This window comes from Schistocerca nitens, chromosome 1 (assembly GCF_023898315.1).
Source record: "Schistocerca nitens isolate TAMUIC-IGC-003100 chromosome 1, iqSchNite1.1, whole genome shotgun sequence".
In the NCBI taxonomy this organism is placed as follows: Eukaryota; Metazoa; Arthropoda; class Insecta; order Orthoptera; family Acrididae; genus Schistocerca; species Schistocerca nitens.
In genome coordinates, this window is record NC_064614.1 from 1,312,160,270 (window position 1) to 1,312,184,152 (window position 23,883).

At 41.4% G+C, this 23,883-nt stretch overlaps 1 protein-coding gene across 2 annotated transcripts in view; it reads left to right on the forward strand.

The window, feature by feature from the left end:
* LOC126202910 (serine/threonine-protein kinase NLK) overlaps positions 1-23,883 on the forward strand; it is a 462,489-nt gene that overhangs the window by 378,416 nt on the left and 60,190 nt on the right. For both annotated transcript variants that reach the window (XR_007540200.1, XM_049936993.1), the window contains exon 4: positions 12,743-12,849. Coding sequence is in view for 1 of the 2 variants with exons in the window: in XM_049936993.1 (XP_049792950.1) it covers positions 12,743-12,849 (107 nt within the window). In the remaining variant the exon portion in view is untranslated. The remainder of the gene's footprint in view (positions 1-12,742; positions 12,850-23,883) is intronic.

Below are 23,883 nucleotides of genomic sequence, written 5' to 3' on the forward strand. Positions count from 1 at the left end.
AAGTAGCAGGTGACGATGTAGGCACGGCGTGGTGGGGCCCCGCCAAGGACGGCCCCCCGCCGCCTTTGTGTCGCCAGTGCAGTGGGTCGCCGCTGCCTACGGCCGGTATTACACTATCAAATTTCATTGTCAAAGATTTGATCAAAGATGTGATCAAATATTCCGTCAAAGATCTTTGACGTAGCGCTAGAAGGGGTATTACCGTGGAGGTATAAGGAGGGGAGATGGCACTATGGCCGTCTGCTGTACGTCTGTTTGAAGCCGGTGGGCCGCCATGTTTGATTGGTCAAAACAGTGACAGAGCTCTTGTTAGAATTGCGTGTTCTTCATATTTAACGTTATGTCTGCGAAATAATTTCAGTTGATGAGTGTTACAATGTTTACATGCATAACACAAAGTCAGAATAGCTTTTTCAGGTGTTTTCGTTTTGTTTTTAATGCGTTTTTGCCCCAGCAATACAACTGATTTGGTCTCGTTAAGTGTTTCTTTTGGATACGAACTTCGAATGATGAAAAATAACAGTGTACAAAGCTCTTTTCAAACTCAAATCACCTTTTACTGTATTTGTGTCGATGTAAACTGAAAGCAGAACCCGAAAGCTATGCTAGTTTACATACCGGATGATATTTCTTACTCGTTTACACACTTATACAAAATTTCATTTGTAAATACAAACATCGTTTGTGCTTTGTCAAGGAGAATAAGCATATGAACCCACAGAGCCCTACGAGCTTCATTGATCGGAAATCTGAAATAAAATAAGAAGAAAACAGTTTCACAAAACGTAAACAAGGCCGCACATCTCACGAATATAAACGACAATATTTTACGAACGGGGCCACTTACGCATGGAACGTGATTCCTTTTAACTTGGTAGCACTATTCCAACGGTTAGTACACTCGTAAACAACGCAAACCGGCATTTTAAAATGAAAAAACCCTCAGCAGCTCTAGACAGTAGCACAATCGGAAACGAGTCTTCTGACCAAACTGCAATGGCGGAGCTCGGTTTCTGTCGGCTTCAAGTTTGTGACGTCATGGCATCTCCCCTCCTTATACCTCCATGGGTATTACACTGTCATCAAATTTTTCGTCAAAGTTCAAGATGGCTGACAACAACTTGTTATTAACCTCAGCAGTTGCATGTACCGCAATTGCATTGTGTGCACATGCGGAAAAGAAGTGGGGGGGGGGGGGGGGGGAAGGAACCATACATATGAGGTTGACAGTCTTAAATTCCTGGGATTACAACTTGATAATAAATTTAGTTGGGAGGAGCACACCACAGAACTGCAGGAACGCTTTAACAAATCTGTATTTGCAATTAGAGTGTTAGCAGACATAGGCAACATAAAAATGAAAAAGCTTGCATACTTTGCCTACTTACATTCCATGTCATATGGTGTAATATTTTGGGGTAACTCTTTGAGTCAAACAAAAGTTTTCAGAGTCCAAAAGCGTGTAATATGTATTATTTGTGGAGTAAATTCACGGACGTCCTGCAGAAACCTCTTCAAAGAACTGGGTATACTAACTACTGACTCTCAGTATATTTACTCCTTAATGAAATTTGTACTAAATAATATATCTCTTTTTCCCAACAAACAACTCTGTTCATACATGCAATACCACGAACAAAATGATCTGCACAAGGACTTAAAAGCACTTACTTTAGTTTAAAAAGGGGTCCACTACTCAGGAACACTCATCTTCAATAATTTGCCAGAAAACATAAAAAATTTAGTTACAAATAAAGATCAGTATAAAAGGAGCCTGAAAGACTTACTAGTGGCCAACTCCTCCTCCATTGACGAAATTTTTAATAGAAACAAATGATGTATTGTATTTATTCATACTATTAGTATTTAGATTTTTGCGGTACATGCAACTGCTGAGGTTAATAACAAGTTGTTGTCAGCCATCTTGAACTTTTTGACGAAAAATTTGTTATTTCAGCTTAAAAGAAATTGACATGTTCCACATCCACGAGGATCTCCTCAGCGCGGATCTATGGAACGAAAAACTAATCTAATGTAGGTGAAGACGTGGGTTTTACGACGACACGATGTACTTAAGAATGGGTGAGCATACATTTCTGTATGTGCTCAGTGAAGTGTATCCTCATGTCACAAAGCACAATATTCACTTAAGGACTGCTGTATCTTCAGAAGACAGGCTCACTGTAACACTCAGATTCCTTGCTACAGGAGAGGGTTATTTTAGGTTACGTTAGGTTACATTAGGTCTCCAATCTTCTTAATCTATTTTTGTATTCAGGGTGCCTCACGTTGTAAAGCGCCCCATCGGCTTCATACATCTCTATTAATTTTGTAGTTGTCGGCACACACCAATTGTATTTACCGGCAATGTTTATAAAAACACTACAGGCGACAGAACGCTGCAGCGATGCTAGCGCTTCACGTGGTAACATGTCACATTGCAGTGAACAAAAGACAAGCGATTTCTTTGATCAAATCTACAGCGAGGCCCTAGATTTGATCAAATATTGGACGACATTTGACAAAGTTCCTATTACACCATCAAGTATCTATGACAAAGATTTTTGTCAAAGATATTTGATAGTGTAATACCGGCCTACTGCGGCGCGGATGCCACATTGGCGAACCTGGAGGATACGGACGGTGGCGCTAGGCAGGAGACGGGCAGGTGGCGTGACGAGATACTCCGCGCATTTGCGATACACACTGTGTCCGGGTGCCGCAGTGGTTAACGCAACTGCCTCGTGAGCAGGAGTGCCTGGGTTCGAGTCCCATTCTGGTACATATTTTCACTCGCCGCCGCCGATTCCGCATAAAGTTCCAGTGCAGCTGATATCATTAGTTTCTTTTCTTTCTCCCCGCGCCACTCTCAATTTACGTAATATGTATCATAGCTGCGGATTTTGTGTAGTGTCTGTTCTTTTGGACATCTCCGAAACAACAGACACCACACATACGTATAAGTAAAAGTAGTGTTTCACTCCTATGAAATTACTGTTTATAGTTAAGTATTCAGGGTACTTTCACGGCTTAATAGCATGTAAAAATTAACAGTATTTCTTTCAGGCACTGTTTATAATGTACATGTTTTACAGATTTTTTGTTTGTATTAGTGAATGCAGCATACTTTCTAAACAAATCAGAAGTATTTTGAATATTTTTGAACGTGCTTAGAGTTATTAAAAATTACAAAGAAATTGATGCAGTTTTTTCCAAAATGCTTCCTCAAATTACGATATCATTTAATTCAATGTTATACATTTGAGGGAGACCAAATTTTTACCAGATATGCATGACATGATAGCTCAGGTACTAGACCCACTTAATTCCACCTATTACGTATATTACAAGTATAAAAAATATCACATCTTACATTTTAATTTTTATAATTTTTTTCCTAGTAAAAATGTTTTTTTTTCTTTAATTTAGTTGATCCTGCAATAAAGTTTAGGTCTCTTACATAAGTATGGACTACTGCAAGTTTCAGAAAAAAAATTAGAGCAATGCTTTATAAGCTTTAGGAAATATTTGTACCTGAATTCCGAAAAGATACAACTTGGGGGAAATTGCGAATCAAGATATGAGTCCAATTAAACTGTGCCTCAGAACATTCCTGAAGCATAGCCTTCATCCTGCAGCATTTCTTTATTTTCGAGCGTCCTCTTGGCATCCCTGGTAGCACTTCTTGCTTCTTTGGTAACTTGAAACGCGAATCTTTCAACTTCATGCACCCGTTGTCTGTCACACGCAAGCAATTGATCTTCCATATTAGAGCCACATTTTATGTCTAAATTTCTCAGGACTTCCAACCTTCCTAGCACTCCATCATTGAAACATATTCCTGCATCTAGTACACCAACTTTTAATGTATTTATTTCTACAAAAACGTTCTTGGGTAATCTTTCCCATACGCAATGGCTGAAACTTTCATTTGTATTCTGAGTACCCCCATGAAGACATTCACTGAGCACAACAGGCTCACTCAGGTCGCTAGAAATTGGTTTTATTTCAGGCCAGGAAGAGAATGCTTATGGTGGTATATTTGTCCACTTTCTTTTGCTTTTTGGTAACCACACCAAGAATATGCTCCTTTAGAGCAAAGTCCGTGAGCAGGGTGGTCATCTGTGGACAACTTAGGAAAGTAGGTGGCCCATACGGCTTTTCTCATTGCTGTAACATCATTCAGAGGTGCAGTTCGGCTAATGGCCAGTCCATAATAACTCTGAAGGAGGTCTATTTCAGTTTCTGTCAGTCTGCCTCGGGCAGACAAATTTTCCATCAGATAGCAACTTCCCTATCATTTCTCTTTGTAGCTTCCTCAATCTAGCACCCATCCTCTTTTGCACATGTCCACAACACTCCAGCTTTGTTACCAAGGTATCACTATAAACGCTGAACTCATTAATTTTATTGGAAACTTTAGGGTCCCCGTATATCTAACGTTATAAACGTGCACCGACCTCTGAAATATTTTCAGAGCTCCATCACACTCCATACCTCCACTGTAACCATCACAATTCTTAGAACACTGACGTTCAGTATGTCCTTCAGTGTTACCATGGCAGGTGTGGCAGTACTTAGATAAGCACTCAACATCAACAACTTTTCCATTCTCCAGAGGAGTAGCACTTACAACACCGTGCAAGGAACGATGTCCTCGACGTTGCCATGTCCAATCAAGTGCAACAGCAATGTCCTAGGTTCCACGAATATTTACAGTTTCTTCTACTGCACGTTTCATAGATGCTTTTTTACACAACCGTCAAGGCACCTAAAAGTAGAACGAGATTTTCACTCTGCAGCGGCGTGTGCGCTGATATGAAACTTCCTGGCTGATTAAAACTGTTTGCCCGACCGAGACTAGAACTCGGGACCTTTGCCTTTCGCGGGCAAGTGCTCTCCCATCTGAGCTACCGAAGCACGACTCGCGCCCGGTCCTCACAGCTTTACTTCTGCCAGTAATTCGTCTCCTACCTTCCAAACTTTACAGAAGCTCTCCTGCGAACCTAGCAGAATTAGCACTCCTGAAAGAAAGGATACTGCGGAGACATGGCTTTGCCACAGCCTGGCTAAAAGTATTTTTATGCACTTGCTGAACATACTGGGTGGAGGATGAAGGTCCATCAAACCACAAAACTTTTGAGCAGCCTTTTTTCCTTTTCCTATTACATGCATTGCATACACTAACTTCAAATTCACATCATGTGAATTATGCACAATGTTTGAAGTCATTTTCGAGGTAGATTTATTGCAGGATTTACACAGATCAACTAATTTTGACGCTAAACCCTTCCTGATGCTTTGGTGTTCAGTTACTTCCAGACAGCCTTCGCCATCACATTGTTTACATTTCAGCACTTTCTTTATCAAAGAACGTGAGATGCCACATCAACAACAACAACAAATCCATTACAAACAGCGTCGTTGTTAACAGAAAAATTTGGATCACCAGGAGGCGTGCCATGTGGGAGTTTCTTCCCTGAAGAACTTACACATAGGTTACTTTCAATAGAGTGTTTCAACAGTTTGTTTCTGAACATGTTACCACGGAATTTCCTTTTATTGAATTTCTTGATGCATGGCATAGTTCGTATTTGTTGCACACTAAAGGTTATATACTTCGACAAATATATGTAGCACTTGGGCAACAAACATTCAGTAATACGTGAACAAATCGCTTCAGCGAAACAAAAGTAAATACTAGATAATCATTTACAGACATTAGAAACCTGCAATGTTACCAATATATACAATGTATGTTACGTATAATCGCTGGAAACAGCTAGTTCAGTTCTTTTCGAAATAATACTGGTTTCTGTAACAGGAATAAAGGGGGCGTGGCAGCATGCATGAGCATAACTTTAAAATTTGGTATATATAGGTCGTTTTTCATTTGAAACCCTATGATGTATACATGAATGTAATCAGGAAAGACTATAGAGTTTAAAAGAGTCATAAAAATTGTGATTTTTCCGCTGTTTATAAGTACCCTGGACTCCTTCAATGAAGTAGGTGAAGAACATACATAAAATGATTATACCACGTCGACCTGCAGTAGACTCCATTAGGAGGTAAATTGTGGTGTGATGGAGTGGAAATACAGGGTTGGAGGTGGGAAGTGTGGAGGAAGCTAGGTCGCTGGATTGCGGTCATCAGTTCCTTCCTTCGTAGGTCTGGAAAATGAAGAGCGAGCGGTCAGTTCCCCATTGTCTCTACCGCGGTACGTCACAGAGAGCAACAGCAGAGGGTTTTCACAAAGTTGTCACTGCCGACGCAGTGTGCAGGTATGGGCTGGTGTGTTTATTTTCCACAGAGTGCGTTGGGACGTCAAGGAATTCAGATACGTATTACCAATAATATGAACGCGTGTGTACAGAGTCTGGGTAAACCCGTGCACACTGTTCTCGAGCTGTGCGCCAGCTGCGGGGACTTCCCCCACAGGCTGACCACGCCTCCCCAGCATTCTCCTTTCTAGTTCTCTTGTGAGTAGACAAAATAACTTCACCGAGCTCGTGTTAATGTAGTGGAGTTACTTTCATTGTGTTTAACAAATATTTATTTGCAGTTGTTTAATGAGCTATTACGTAAAAAAGGTCAATAACTGGAGCAACCACACTGAACAACTTGCCACAAGTACGTATCCGGCAACGTCTATTTCATTGTATCCATTATCGATGCCCAGAACGCTTTACGCAGTTTGACGGTGTTACTTGCACCACCCCAACATCTGACAGAGCATTTCATATCAAGTCACACAGGTCTAGAGTGAATGTGACACACCACTAGTTCAAAGTTTGCTGGAAAAAAATATATATATATATATATGTATGTTGAAGTTGCACGTGATACCTCTCCAAAACTACGATATTTTGTTTTTCTGATGATTTATTTAAATGCTACACACCTCTCTTAATGAGAGTATATGCGAAACGTCGTAATGAAAGCGAAAATTGAAAATATTGTAATAAAGAAACAAAAAGTGATGGAGATTTAAATTTATTTTCAATGAATACTTTGTTCCCAATACTATGACACTTGATGAATACACTTCTGAGCCTTTTTTTCATTTTTTGGGAAAATAAACTATGAAAATTTGTAACTTTTTACGAATTTCAAAATTATTGCTGTTGTGGTCTTCGCATTGAATAACATCGGGTATAGGCAACAACCCTGTCTCACTCCTTTCTCAACCAATGCTTCTCTTTCGTGGCCCTTCACTCTTATAACTCCATCTGCTTTCTGTACAAACTGTAAATAGTCTTAAGCTCGCTGTATTTTACACCTGCCACCTTCAGAATTTGAAGGAGAGTATTTCAGTCGACATTGTCAAAAGCTTTCTACAAATGCTAGAAACGTAGGTTTGTCTTTCCTAAACCTGTCTTCCAAGACAATTCGTAAGATCAGTATTGCCTTGTGTGTTCCTAAATTTCTACGGAATCCTACCAGATCTTCTACCAGTTTTTCCATTCGTCTGTAAAGAATTCGTGTTAGAATTTTGCAGCCGTGTCTTATTAAACTGATAGGTTGGTAATTTTCACACCTGTCAACACCTGCGTTCTCTGAGATTGGAATTAGTATGTTCTTCTCGAAGTCTGATGGTATTTCGCATGTCTCATACATCTTGCTCATCAGATGGTAGAGTTTTGTCAAGGCTAGCTCTCCCAAGGCTATCAGTAGTTCTAATGGAATGTTGTCTACTCCCGGGACCATGTTTCGACTTAGGTCTTTCAGTGCTCTTTTAAATTCCTCACGCAGTATCATATCTCCGATTTGATCTTCATCTACGTCCTCTTCGATTTCCATAATATCGCCGTCAAGTACATCGCCCTTGTATAGACGCTCTATATACTCTTTCCACCTTTCTGCTTTCCCTTCTTTGCTTAGGACTGGTTTGCCACCCGACCTCTTGATATTCGTATAGATGGTTGTCTTTTCTGCAAATGTCCCTTTAGTTTTCATGTATACAGTATCTATCGTACCCCCTAGTCATATATGCCTCTGCATCCTTACATTTGTCCTCTTACCCATCCCTGCCAAGCAGTTTTGCACTTCCTGTCGATCCCATTTTTGAGATGTTTGTATTCATTTTTGCCTGCTTCATTTACTGCATTTCTATGTTTTCTCCTTTCATCAATTAAATTTAATATCTCTTCTGTTACCCAAGGGCAGGCCCGGTGGTCTAGCGGTTCTAGGCGCTCAGTCCGGAACCGCGGGACTGCTACGGTCGCAGGTTCGAATCCTGCCTCGGGCATGGATGTGTGTGATGTCCTTAGGTTAGTTAGTTTTAAGTAGTTCTAAGTTCTAGGGAACTGATGACCACAGATGTTAAGTCTCATAGTGCTCAGAGCCATTTGTTACCCAAGGATTTCTACTAGCCGTCGTATTTTTACATACTTGATCCTCTGCTGCCTTCACTATTTCATCTCTCAAAGCTACCCATTCTTCTTCTACTGTATTTCTTTCCCCTGTTCTTGTCAATCGTTCCCTAATGCTCTCTCTGAAACCCTCTACAATATCTGGTTATTTCAGTTTATGCAGGTCCCATCTCCTTAAATTCCCACTTTTTTGCAGTTTCTTCAGTTTTTATCTACAGTTGATAACCAATAAAATGTGGTCATAGTCCACATTTGCCCCTGGAAATGTCTCACAATTTAAAACCGGGTTCCTAAATCTCTGTCCTACCATTATACTCGTATAATCTATCTGAAACCTTCCAGTGTCTCCAGGCCTTTTCCACGTATACAACTTTCTTTCATGCTTCTTAAACCAAGTTTTAGCTATGATTAAGTTATGCTCTGTGCAAAATTCTACCAGGGCTTCCTCTTTCATTCCTCACCCCTCAGTCCATATTCACTTACTACTTTTCCTTCTCTTCCTTTTCCTGCTATCGAATTCCAGTCCCCCATTGCTATTAAATTTTTGTCTCCACTAACTATATGAATAATTTATTTTATCTCATCATACATTTCTTCAATCTCTTCGTCAGGTGCGGAGCTAGTTGGCATATAAACTTGTACTACTGTGGTAGGCGTGCGCTTCGTGTCTATCTTGGCTACAATAATGCGTTCACTATGCTGGTCGTAGTAGCTCATCCGCGCTCCTATTCTTTTATTCATTAATAAACCTATTTCTGCATTACCCTTAGTTGATTTTGTATTTATAACCGTGTATTCACCTATCAGAAGTCCTGTTCCACCTGCCACCGAACTTCACTAATTTCAACTATATCTAACTTCAACCTATCCATTTTCTATTTTAAATTTTCTAACCTACCTGTCCGATTAAGCGATCTGACATTCCACGCTCCGATCCTTAGAACGCCAGTTTTGTCTCTCTTGATAACGGCGTCCCCCCTAGTAGTCCCTGCTCAGAGATCCGAATGGGGGATTATTTTACCCAAGAGGACGCCATCATAGTTTACCTGTACAGTAAAGCTACATGCCCTCTGGAAAAATTATGGCTGTAGTTTCCCCTTGCTTTCAAACGTTCGCAGTACCAGCACAGCAAGGCCGTATTATGCTAATGTTACAAGGCCAGGTCAGTGAGTCAGACTATTGCCCATGCAACTACTGAAAAGCCTGCTGCCCCTGTTCAGCCTTATTTCAGCGCATTCCTGGCCCTAGCACTCATATTTGTCTGTGAATTCCCTCTTTGTAATCTAATGAACAAAACAAGTTACAACAGTGAGTCAGGCAGAATGCAGTTACTCAGTTACGTTCATTTCAGTGTTTGATTGAAGTGTGTCCGTGTGCAAAATTGTGCATTTCGGTTGTGTTTCGCGATGGGACCTATTGCTCGAACAACATTACAGAAAAGTTTGGAAGTTCTGTCCTCAATGTAAAGGGTGTACTTGCTGAAAGTGCGAAATTAATCCATAGTTAAGACATTAAAAAGCAAATAAAACACAAAAACACAGCGAATTTTCGGATCCTTCCGAAAGTTTTCTGCAACGGAAGCTTTCTTTTAAAAGAGAGACTAAAACAAATGCGAATACATTATCGGAAACAGGAATCTGCATGTTCGTTGCTGAAAACAGTTAATTTCTTTCGTGTGATCACATGTCAGAATTGTGTTAAAAAAAAAAAAAATTCAGGGGGCAAATGTGCGAGAGAAATACAGTTCCAGAGAACTGAGTGCAGAGAAATGTGTTAGCTGCACACTTTTTCGGAAATATTGCGTCAAGATATTGGTGAAAATGTATTCAGATTAATTTTAGATGAATCAACAGATATATCAGTTACGCTGTTTCAGCGTGTCAGTGCAAACATTGTGTGTACGTTCGTGGGTGTGCTGGAATTCGAATCTGGCACAGCTGAAGCCTGTGATAAGTTATATGTGTGTTATTTAGAACCAATAGTACAGGAAACGCAAAACATAACTGAAGCTTTTGAAATTGAGAACATTGACACTACAAAATTACTTGAGGATTTGAAAAACGTCAGCCGGCCGTTGTGGCCTTGCGGTTCTAGGCACTTCAGTCTGGAACCGCCTGACCGCTACGGTCGCAGGTTCGAATCCTGCCTCGGGCATGGATGTGTGTGCTGTCCTTAGGTTAGTTAGGTTTAAGTAATTCTAAGTTCTAGGGGACTGATTACAACAGATGTTAAGTCCCATAGTGCTCAGAGCCATTTGAAAAACGTCATGCAGTCAGTGAGTCGGAGAATTACAATACCTGCAGCGAAAATAATATCCAGACAGGTTATATTGATTCGTATGTAGATGCTAAACCGTATATACGGTATGAATTTGAGAAAATGATTTCAGAAGTTAAAGTCAGTCGCGAAACTGGAACCTCCTTCGTAAACGGTGCATACATTTGACAATAGCACTCAACCGGAGAACTAAGAAGTAGGCTTCCTAATGACATTCACACCCCGAAGAAAATTAGCGTATTTTCAGCAAACGAGGTTCTCGAGTCTCTTATAAAGAACCGATCACTGAATTGGCTGAAATATTTGGTTGTACTAAGCCCGACGTAATTGAATCAGTCGTTAGTGACGGAATATCAGTTTCATAAAATGGCGAACACTAGTTATAAAGTGGATTTTTCGGCTGAGTAGGTGATTGTAAAGATTCCACAGGCACGAATTTCGTTCAACAGTTACGGTGTGTCGCAATTAACAATGTTAAGGGTCCCGCATTGAAATGCAGTTACGAAGAGGGTCTTCAGTCAAATGAGCATTGTGAAATCAGAATTGCTCGATAGGATGAACTCTGTTCCAGCGCGTACAGACAGCTGACGAGGCCGCTGGCCGCATTCCCCTAGTCCTAGTCCTAGTCCTTCTCACACAGCTTCCGCGGCGTGGACGAAGCTGCAAACACTGTGCGACCCTTCTCTGTACAGTTACTTGCTGCAATAGCGTGCACGTAAGAGGCGCCATAGTAAATAAGGATTTAACTACACCTATTTGGATGGTGCAGTCTAGCAACTTCCAGAGATCGGACCACTACAGCAGAGAACGGCCGCCCAGCTGGCTCCTGCGGATTTGTGCCGGTAGTCTCCTGTACAGTGTGTAAACTTTTAGATGGCAGACCTCTCCGTAATCCTGAATTGGTAGAAGTCGGAAAACGTCGGGAGGCTTCGGTAGGCACGCAGTTTCTACTGCTGCCAACATTACGTACCTGACTGTGTTGTACGAGGTAGCCATTGTCGTCAGCTTCGTTATTGTTTTGCGCTGTACTGTTCTGCGTGTTTTTTATTGTGCAGTTGTGCTAAACATTATCAGAATGAGTGAAGAGGCATCGGCAGTCGCCGACAACCCCTACCGGTAGGCCTAGAAGGAAACCGGTATTACGTAGCGATGCTCGCAAAATTATATTGCGTGTGATTGAATACTGCGAAAGGGACATAGTGTTAGTAGTGAAGAAATAATAGAACAAAACGTCATACCTGATGCGGCACTTTTTCACGCATCTCAATGTTTACCACGTCATATCTCCTGAATTATAAGTCGTAAAGAGACATAGATTTGCCGGCGCATTTACTGATATATGTGGATACTGTATGCGAAATATGTTGCGATTAGAGTTAATAGTTACGAAATAATACATTAAAACGTCATGCCTACTGCGGCAGATTTACGGTATGTACTGAGAAAATGTAGTAACCGACAACCTTTTTTCCTTTCATTATTTTGTGGGGGTGTCAGCGAGAAAAATTTTCGTAAACGTTTGAAATTGTATGTAACGTTTGTTGCTAGTCGCTAAGTGCTCCCATTCTCAAATAGTGGATGCGCAAATCTGGGTATTTTCCCGCGGTGGCATCTCATTGTTTATGACGTCATATCTCCTCAAGAATGTGTTGTTTTTTTTTTTTTTTTTTTTTTTTTCGGCTAGGAACCTTCGTGGGCGTACGGAGAACAAATCACCAACATTCCATCGCTATCAGATGAATGGTTTGGGAACGCACAGAGGGCAGACATACATACATTCATTTTTATATATAGAGATTGACAGTTACGTTATACTATATGACCTGTTTCTGCGCTGTACCCGACTGACACTCGCTTCCCACGCACCCGAGTCAGCCCCAGCGAGTGACCTGTCGACGACGCTGCCGCGGCCGCCGCCGCTCTTTACTGCCTTCGTGCTTCCCCAGTCTGCCTCTCACATGTGTGGGATACCTGTAAGGGCAGCTGACGTGTGTTGTATTTGACATGTTTGTTGACAGCGGATGTATGGCTTTGTTTATCTGTTTGCACTGACGTCGATGTCGTACGAGTCCTTGACCGCCATTTCACAGCTACGTCATCACGGAGCTCCTGCAGAGTGATCTACACAAAATAATAGTATCTCCCCAGCACCTGTCCGCCGACCACATCAAAGTCTTCCTCTACCAGATCCTCAGAGGTAACAAATTAGCTTTAACTTGTTTTCTTATGAATTAAATTGGAAAAAAAATTGTATGTCTTAAAATTAATTGAATGTGTGAGTGGTGACGCAGTAAATACAGCAACTAGTCACTTTGTGACAGTGATTTTTGCCATGTCCACCCTCGTCTACAGTTCCTTACACAGTTTTTGCACGTTCGCTGCAACTTTAGAAATTGTGCAGCTGTTGGGGATGGTACGAGTATGTTTGCTGGGTGGAATGAAAAACTTTGGGACGCGTTCTTAAAGAAATTTAATTACACTGCACGCTAAACGTTAGACGTGCACTCGAAGCAATACAGCACAAACCAGCTCAAACATATAATCGTCACTAACTGACAGTTGCTGTCCTTACTGCACCACATGTTTCATAAAGTCACGGCGTTCTTCCGAGTAGTAGGATAAGGGGATTCCGAGGACAGTTTTGATATAAAATTGCTATACAAATTAATTAAATTGATCAATCAATTTTCCCCCCCATCAGGTGACGTCAAGTGTTTTCCCCAGCCGCGTCCCGTCACCATCCCCACCTCTCCCTCTCGCCTACCTCCGTATTGCCAGGAATCTCCAATTTTGCCGGGAACTTGCAAAATGGCAGCAATTTCTTTGTCCACGGCTGTTCCGACGTCCCACCCGACACTCCACCCGGGAATTGGTGGGAAATTCAAAATGGCGGGTGGCCTTTCTGGGAGTAGAATCCCGGGCCTTCTGAACGGAAAACCCAAGTCTACCTTCCAATACACGACTCCAGATGCAGGAGAGGATGGTTGGCTTAGTGTACTCTGTGTATTTTGGTTGGGAAACTGGAGTAAAAATTACTCAAAAATACGCATAGCGCTACGCAACTGGCTACTAAAATCACAATACAGGAAAAAAACTGTTGTTATCCTGCTGGGAAAAAATTTCACAGTATCATTCGAAACTAGTGCAGACGTACTAAAACTCTACCCTTCACCTACACGCTATCTTTATTTTTGTTGGAAATTTTGTTCAACTGACGAGAAGCTTGTGTTGGCCACTTATTACTCGAAGCATTCAGCTGGGCACTGAGCACTGTGTCTGTTTGACGTCACGCGGCACCCCCCCACCCCCCCCTTCACTGCTTGTCAGTCACCCTGCAGCCCAGGTAATCCAAGTTAAGGAAGCTAACACACGCGACCACAAACGATGGAAAATGCTTCAGTGTTCTAATTACGCATCGAAATTGTCGTGGAAAAAAGAAAACCAGCGCTCATAATGAACTGGCCATAATGCAACGCATGCGTTCTCATCGATGTGCAGTCACGAGCTAACCAACTCAGAGCCACTCTTAGCTCCCACTGGCCCGCCCTTCCTTGTCACTACAGAACATCGAGAGGTGAATGACGGTTACCTCGAGTGCGACTCGTTTGTCTAAAAGGCAGCTGTGCCACACTGTCACCCACTCCACCCGTATCCCTCCAGCAGCTCCACCCAGAAGCGCACGCCGTTCTGCGCTGGAGAACGTTTGTATTTAATGTAAACACACCATTTATAAGCGAATGTCTATTTAAAACACAATAGCTACAATAATGAATGTCTTGTTTCCATGAAAATAGGCGCAGCTCATTTCCTTTTAGTTTTGTGAGCAAAATCTGTATAAGTTTTACGTTCGACTCTAGCATATAATTCCCATATTTCTCCCTCTCTCTCTCTCTCTCTCTCTCTCTCTCTCTCTCTCTCTCTCTCCCTCCCCCCCCCCCTCTCCCCACTTCCCTTATATTCCCTTATATAGCACAACCATCGATTACAGATGACAAAACTGCAGATGTCGGTGCTATGTTACTGATATGAAGTATTATTAATCTCATTGACATGTCCTCCTGCGTAAAATCGAAACTGAAACTTCCACTATTTTGCTGCGAAAACTACCAATCACGGCAGAATGTCCTCATTATTTCGAAACTTTGATCAGAATAAAGAAAATGAGAGAATTTAAACTCTGAAGAATGTTAGTGTTAAGTGAAGAATGTTAAGTGATTTCTTTCAGTTTGAGGGACAAAAGCCGGCCGGAGTGGCCGATCGCTTCTAGGCTCTACAGTCTGGAACCGCGCGACCGCTACGGTCGCAGGTTCGAATCCTGCCTCGGACGTGGATGTGTGTGATGTCTTTAGGTTTAAGTAGTTCTAAGCTCTAGGGGACTAATGACCTCAGAAGTTGGAGTCCCATAGTGCTCAGAGCTTTTCTTTTTTATTTTTATTTTTTTTTTTTTTTTTAAATCATCACACAACAGCCTGCTTAGTGCGATCTACACACATGTTGGGTACAACAATATCCTCTCTAGGTTCCAAAAAGCTTACCGGCTATGTAGTATTAATTAACACAGAACTTGCGGTACCTCAGTATTGCGGTATTTTTAATCACACAGTCGTGGCGATAATAATAAAAAGTCATGATTCCGCAGTTGTTTTCTGTTAGTTTTATGAGCAAAATCAGTGATGTTTCAGAGCATCTCGTGTGTTCAAATTGGAACTTGTTATGCAGGAGGGCATTACATTCATTGCAGGTGTATGAAATACTGATACAGATCAGCATCTATACATTTAGTATGTTTGAGAACACTCGTCATCATTATTTTGTAACATCGACAGTAGGTAAAAAACTATGAACTAATACATCCAGAGTTTAACCAGTCATACCACTCTCTGTAAAAGAACCTCCTGTAAAATTTTATCGTGCCTTTTCTACCGCTATATCGAAAAGCAAATCCCACCTACGTGTTGAGCATATTACATATACATATATCGCTCCATTGGAGCAGAAGGCCTGTGATAAAAGTCTGCTTCACAGATCTATGGAAAGTTTTGTCACCTGCACTGGAGAAAGACCAGATCGCACAAACTATTAATCGCAAGACAAGTTTCCTGTTTTTTTTTCTTTCGTAAGCAGATGAATACATTATTTTACAGCTGTAACACATTCGAGCAGTGTATGACTACAGCTTTTTACACCACCATACATTTTGTTTTTCTACCATGACTTACAAGGTGTGTGTCAAGGGCTAAACTGACGTTAACATGCTTTGATCGTTGGCTTTCACAGAAAGCAGAACATCACATGGCGTAAACTATGCTGCTCTCACAACACAAGGGATGGTAGAAATAAAACACATAGTCGATGTTTCTCAATAACAAAAAAGTTGAAGACATCGCTACATGCAGAAACTGGAAGAGTCTGCGGCATTGTGAAGCGTTTCCAAACAAGCTGTCTGAAGGTGATGACCTATACAAGTAATCTCATCTTCCACAGTGACTGGGTAACAGACGCCTCGGTGTTCCATTCTTTTCTGATTTTGCAGCCGTGTACATGGTCACCGTTCGAGCGCAGACAATCGCCAGAAGAAGCTGTTCACAACATGCCCAGGATAGTAGCAATAAAGAGAGATACTGTTCTCTCATCGATGAGAAAAAGTATGGACAGCATCACAGAACATGGAAGTAGGACGAGTCTGAAGTTAATGACCTCGACATTTATTCCCATGCTCCACAGTGACAAGTGGCAGGTTCCGCCAATGCTTTCTACATCTCAAACAGTAGGTGGGTACTGTGCCCACTACGTTTCACATTTCATGAACGAACAAAGTGACCCGTGTGGATGTTCTATTGCAAGAGATGGTCTCACGATTTGTTTCGTAAACGCCAGTGCAGTATGGCATCACATTGGTGAAATGGGACCTATCACAGCGTGCAAAACAACAATGTCCTCAAGAATTATAGCTTGTTGTTGTCGAACGTAAAACGATCGTTTTTCATGCGACATGCGAGCAAATGGCATGAAACGCTGTATTCTGCAATGTTATTTCACGTGTCTGAAATGTTTTTAATACTCACGTGTGACACTGATTTGAACGCGAGGGATGCTCTGAAACCGTGCAATTTTTTCCGTCACGCAGAAAGAAATCGCATGACAGATATTTCACCTTCGAAGTTTCAAGTCTCTCTTTTTCTATACTGTGATGAATGTTTCGAAATAACGAGGACATTCTGCAGTGATCGGTAGTTTTCGCAGCAAAATAGTGGAAGTTTTTTTTCGGTTTTGCACAGATTGGAGATATACACGAGATGTGGAGCCCAACTTCTGTAATTTGCTCATCTGTAATTGGCGGCGGTGCTGTAGTTCTTTTTTTTTTCACTTCGAGGGGCCAGAGGGAGAGAGAGAGAGAGAGAGAGATGCAATTTGTATCCTTTGGTTCAACGTAAAGATTATACCGATTTTGCTCATAAAACTAAAAGGAAATGGACTGCGCCTATTTTCGTGGAAACAGGACATTTGTTATCGTCGCGATCACGTTTTCTTTTTTAATAGGTGCTCGCTTATAAGTGGTGTGTTGACATTAAATACAAGTGTTCTCAACGCAGAATGGCGTGCACTTGTGGGCGGAGCTGCTGGAGACATACGGGTGGGGAGGGTCACAATGCGGCACAGCTGCGCTTTGGAGAAACGAGTCGTCCTCGGGTTAGCCGTCATTTGTCACTTTGTTGTGTAGCCTGCCGGTGTTGCAGCCGGTTGTGTATGACAGCAGACTGCCTGGCCACATGCTCCCCCTGGGAGCCAACATAGGAGGCGCGCAGAAGCGGTAGCAGCTGTCTATTTGAAAAAGCGTTCTCCAGAATTTCTTGGTGTTCCAGTCTTTCCGGGAGGTCGAAGTTGTGCAGACTGGAGACAGTTTATCACTGCCACCACATGGATCTTTTCGTGGACATCAGTGACAAGATGAAACAGGCCTGTATCCCTAGCTACAGTGGGGGGGAGCGAGGGATAAGGAGAGGCAAGAGTAGCTGTAAGTTGGTTAGTTCGTGACTGCACACCGACGAGGAGCCAAGTGCAACTGCCATCCGACTCTCCTGGTGCAGTCTTTTAGGAAGACGATTTTCCCCAATCTCCAGTACGTGTGTTGCATTATCACCCGTTGATTACGAGTGCTATTTTTCTTTCTTTTTTTTCTGCACGACAATTTCAATGTGTAATTAGAACACTGAAGCATTCTCCATCAGTTGTGGTAGCTTGTATCAGCTTACCTGGGCTGCAGGGTGCAGCAGGAGCCGTGACGTCACACAGCGGCAGGCACAGTCCTGAGCAGTATGCTTACGGGCAATACACTCCTCTCTGCTGGACACCAGCACCTCTTCAGTTGAGCGAAATTCCCGACAAAAATTAAAATGATACCATCCACTCCAACGTTTTCCATCAGCTTGTGGGTGAAGGGTAGGATTTGAGTACGTGTGCTGCTAGTTTCGAGTTGTATTGTGAAATTTTTTTCCCAGTAGGATAACACCAATTTATGACATCGTCAGTTCTTGAGCTGTGCTCCTTGTTTGTGTTGCACTATGCATATTGTTGTGTAATTGGGACTGATCTTCACGATTAATTACATAATTATGACCGATTTTTACCTAAGTTTTCCAATCAAAATAAATAAAGTACACTAACGTAACCTTCTACGTGTGCATCTGGACGGTTTCCAGTGTTGGGAGTTGGACTCGGGTCTTCTGTACAACTCGCGCAAAGGGCACCCGCCCTTTCGAATTCCCGCGTGGGGGATTGGGTAGGACGTCAGCACAGCTGTGGCACAAAGAAATGGTCGCCATTTTTGAAATTCCCGCCATTTTTTTTAATTTCCCGCCATACGGTAGTATTGGGCGGGGAGAAGGGCAGGGGCTGGAGACCCGCGTGCCGGCTGGGTAAGAGCACGTGACGTCATCTGGGGGAATTAATTTGTATGTCAGTTTGATATCAGGTGTGCTCGGAACACCCTTGCCATACTCTGCCAATCCCTTATGCATAAAATAATAACAGGATATCAGTGCAGCAGTCGTACTTTTATTTGTTGCTTGTCATAGCTGTTGCATGAAAGTCAGTTGCCGTTTTATACGCTTATTGTACCTTTCAATATCAATATTTTGTTGACTACAACACTATCGTAGTGTTTTGCAATGGGTGTTTGGTTCCACGATGGGGAAGGATCTTCTGTTAACATTTTCATTTTTGCAATGTCGACACACAAATGATACTTAGTGTTTGTAGTTATTTTTTTATTAAAACAGGAGCCAGTGAGTCAATGAAACGTCTAGTACTTGTTACGCCTAACAACCTCTTTCATAGAATGGCGAAGCAGTTCTCGGTGCATCGCGATTGCTTCCTAAAATTTGTTCTCAGAGAAGAAAGTGCAGTAGCCTCGTTGAGGGTGAGCACTTGCGTCCTCTGTACCACTCCTCCCCTTAGCGGCACGTCCTGCACCCCCCCTACAGAACCAGCCAAGTTAGAATTGTCACTTGGCTGCTGCCCTGCTTACTTCTGAACTCGCAGATAATGGGAAACGTCAGGCTGTCAATGCTTTGTGACAGACCAGTGTCGGTAATAATAATAATAATAATAATAATAATTTAATAATAATAATAAAATTAATAATAAAAAAACATAATAGACATGGAACAATTCTGGACCAACATATGGTCAAACCCTGTACAACATAAGAGGCATGCACGGTGGATACAAGCAGAAACAGACACATACAAGATGATACCACAAATGCCTGAAGTGATAATTTTGCAACATGAAGTCACCCAAGCAATAAATTCTACTCACAATTGGAAAGCCCCTGGAAAAGATAAAATTGCAAATTTCTGGCTAAAGAAGTTCGCCTCAACACATTCACATCTAACTAAATCATTTAACAGTTACATTGCAGACCCATACACATTCCTTGATACACTTACACAAGGAATAACTTATCTGAAACCTAAAGATCAAGTAGACACAGCGAACTCAGCAAAATATCGCCCCATAACATGCCTACCAACAATATACAAAATATTAACTTCAGTCATTACACAGAAATTAATGACACATACAACACAGAACAAAATTATAATTGAAGAACAAAAAGGCTGCTGCAAAGGAGCACGAGGATGTAAAGAGCAACTGATAATAGATGCAGAGGTGACATATCAAGCTAAAACTAAACAAAGGTCGCTACACTATGCATACATTGATTACCGAAAAGCTTTTGATAGTGTACCCCACTCATGGTTACTACAAATATTGGAAATATACAAAGTAGATCCTAAATTGATACAGTTCCTAAACATAGTAATGAAAAATTGGAAAACCACACTTAATATCCAAACAAATTCAAATAATATCACATCACAACCAATACAGATTAAGCGTGGAATATACCAAGGAGACTCATTAAGTCCTTTCTGGTTCTGCCTTGCTCTGAACCCACTATCCAACATGCTAAATAATACAAATTATGGATACAATATTACTGGAACATACCCACACAAAATCACACATTTGCTATACATGGATGATCTAAAACTACTGGCAGCAACAAATCAACAACTCAACCAATTACTAAAGATAACAGAAGTATTCAGCAATGATATAAGTATGGCTTTTGGAACAGAAAAATGTAAGAAAAATAGCATAGTCAAGGGAAAACACACTAAACAAGAAGATTACATATTGGATAACCACAGCGACTGCATAGAAGCGATGGAAAAAACAGATGCCTATAAATATCTAGGATACAGACAAAAAATAGGAATAGATAATACAAATATTAAAGAAGAACTAAAAGAAAAATATAGACAAAGACTAACAAAAATACTGAAAACAGAATTGACAGCAAGAAACAAGACCAAAGCTATAAATACTTATGCCATACCAATATTGACCTACTCATTTGGAGTAGTGAAATGGAGTAACACAGACCTAGAAGCACTCAATACACTTACACGATCACAATGCCATAAATATAGAATATATCACATACATTCAGCAACAGAAAGATTCACATTAAGCAGAAAGGAAGGAGGAAGGGGATTTATCGATATAAAAAACCTACATTATGGACAGGTAGACAATTTAAGAAAATTCTTTCTAGAACGAGCAGAAACTAGCAAAATACACAAAGCAATCACTCATATAAATACATCGGCTACACCACTACAATTTCATAACCACCTCTACAACCCTTTAGACCACATAACATCAACAGATACGAAGAAAGTAAATTGGAAAAAGAAAACACTTCATGGCAAGCACCCGTATCATCTAACACAGCCACACATCGATCAAGACGCATCCAACACATGGCTAAGAAAAGGCAATATATACAGTGAGACAGAAGGATTCATGATTGCAATACAGGATCAAACAATAAACACCAGGTATTACAGCAAGCATATTATTAAAGATCCCAATACCACAACAGGTAAATGCAGACTTTGTAAACAACAAATAGAAACAGTAGATCACGTCACAAGCGGATGTACAATACTAGCAAATACAGAATACCCCAGAAGACATGACAATGTCGCAAAAATAATACATCAACAGCTTGCCTTACAACATAAACTTTTAAAACAACAAGTTCCTACATACAAGTATGCACCACAAAATGTACTGGAGAATGATGAATACAAATTATACTGGAACAGAACCATTATAACAGATAAAACAACGCCACATAACAAACCTGACATCATACTCACCAATAAAAAGAAGAAATTAACACAACTAATCGAAATATCCATACCCAATACAACAAATATACAAAAGAAAACAGGAGAAAAAATTGAAAAATACATCCAACTGGCTGAGGAAGTCAAAGACATGTGGCATCAGGATAAAGTTGACATCATACCAATTATAGTATCAACTACAGGAGTCATACCACACAATATCCACCAGTACATCAATGCAATACAGCTACATCCAAACACATATATACAACTACAGAAATCCGTAATTATTGATACATGTTCAATTACCCGAAAGTTCCAAAATGCAATATAACACATACCGTACAGTTAATAGGAAGTGACGCTTGATCAAGGTCCGCGTCACTTTCCATTCTCAACCAGACTTAACGTCTGAGAAAGTAAAGAAATAATAATAAAAGAAAACAGGAGAAAAAATTGAAAAATACATCCAACTGGCTGAGGAAGTCAAAGACATGTGGCATCAGGATAAAGTTGACATCATACCAATTATACTATCAACTACAGGAGTCATAATTTTAGTGACCGCCATTTGCAGCATCTTGATGCACATTCTGTAACTGTGGTGTTGGTTTTTATAAACCACGAACTGGTTTGGCCCTGAAGACCATTATGCTGTTTTGAGAGAACGCAGGACGACGCAATAATGATACTTACGAACTTACACTTGTGTTGTGCCAACAATTAGTTATTTCGTTTGTCGTTGCGAAGTCTATACTGAATCAATTTCCTGTCCATTGCGGGAACTACCAGCAGCTCGGAGAAGTCAAATATTTTCTTGATATATTTAAGCGTAATGATGTTTATGTTTCATTTGTTCAGTGGGAGGACTGTGTGAAAACTATCATTACAATTTCCTTTCACACAAGCTGTAAACTCCACCACATTGTCACCCTTTAATACTAGCATTTGAAAATAAAATGTAATGATTGGTGAGTTACGTAAAAAGTTTTACATTCTTTCGAAATAGTGTTAACAGTAATGAACTTAAGTTACAGGAGTGAAACACAATCCCACCTTTCTGTTATCCGTCAGAAAATTCGATTTTACCTTTCAGGCGGTAATCACCCGCGGAAGTGCAAGGCCCACATAGCGATACGGAGACGGAAAGCAATCGTAGCTCTCCGAATCGCGTGGCCGTGAACTTCCAGTCGATAAAATATGACACGATAGTTCTTATTCTTGCTTTACGAAATACAAATACTAGTTGATAATATTTTTCATTTATACTTTACGGCAGGTTTGGTATCTGGTTAAAGTATATTTGTTTGTAAAACCCAATATTTCAATTTCGACCGTATGGCTGTTATCGAGTGGAAATTATGTTCCTGATTACGATCTACTCGTGTGTATTGCACACTTTGAATCGCATTGTAAATAAGTTGCCCTTATTTAGCTCAGTTTTTGCTCTCATGCGTAATATTGGGTGGAGTAAATGTTGCCATTTCTGTTTTTGTTTTGTATGAAACAGAATCTGGTTTAGTCGGATGATACACTGTGGACACTTCTGTTGCTGCTTATCAGTCCGTGTGACTCCTCCACTTAAATGCATTGTAACTATTTTGCTCGCATTCTACGTTGTGTTTGTTTCTATCCGCTTTTTTTACTTTCGCATTTAATGGAGGCTACCGAAATTTTCATTGACTTGTACTAAAGTGTGCTGTTTGTAGTACCTGGTAACTTCCTATGAAAACCCCCCAGGGGGTCCACAACTCTTTTGTGGATACGTGTGTAGTTAGCACAGGACCCCGAGCTAATGTGGCCTTCCTTCCTTTCCGGGCTGCATACCTTCCCCATCCCCCATCTTCGCCCCCCCCCCCCTCACCACTGGCTCTTTCCTTCCCTTTCTCCCCCTCTTGGAGTATGGTTTGTGCCTACGTCCGGAGACGGACGCTCGAAACTGTAACAAATTCTTTGCTTTCTCCGCTTGCAAGTCTTCGTCCTTCCTCTGTCCTCCTCTTTTCCTTACCTCTTCTCTTTGCCCTTTTCTGCGCTGCGGCGTTTGAGACCTCTCTTCTTTCCTTTCCCTTTCTCTTTTTTCCTCCCTGTGTGTGTCTGAAGGCCGACCCACGCATTTTCATGCGTAGCGGGTGACGGGGTAACGCGTAATTCCCCGCCCCGGGTAGACAGGTAGGACACGTACGTACCCCCTGGTAACGGTCAAGCCCAGGGAGGTGTGATTACCCGAGCTGATACCTTCCGAAAGTGCCGATTGGTCCCTCCGTCCGTTTGTCGGGAGGTGTGACCTGAGGTGTGAACAATCACCTAAGGTGGAAGTGCCCTCAGAGAGGGACCCCACAAGGAAGGAGCGCGCCATCGGAGACGCCGGTAATCATGGGGGATACTTTCGCATTGGTTTCCTCATCATCTACTATGTCTGCTCACAAGCGTAAGTTCAATGAGTCTCAGCCACAGACAGTCCTTCCATCGTTGCCACAGTTCCTTGTTGTTTCTCGGTCTGACGAAGGTCACAACTTCTCCATGGT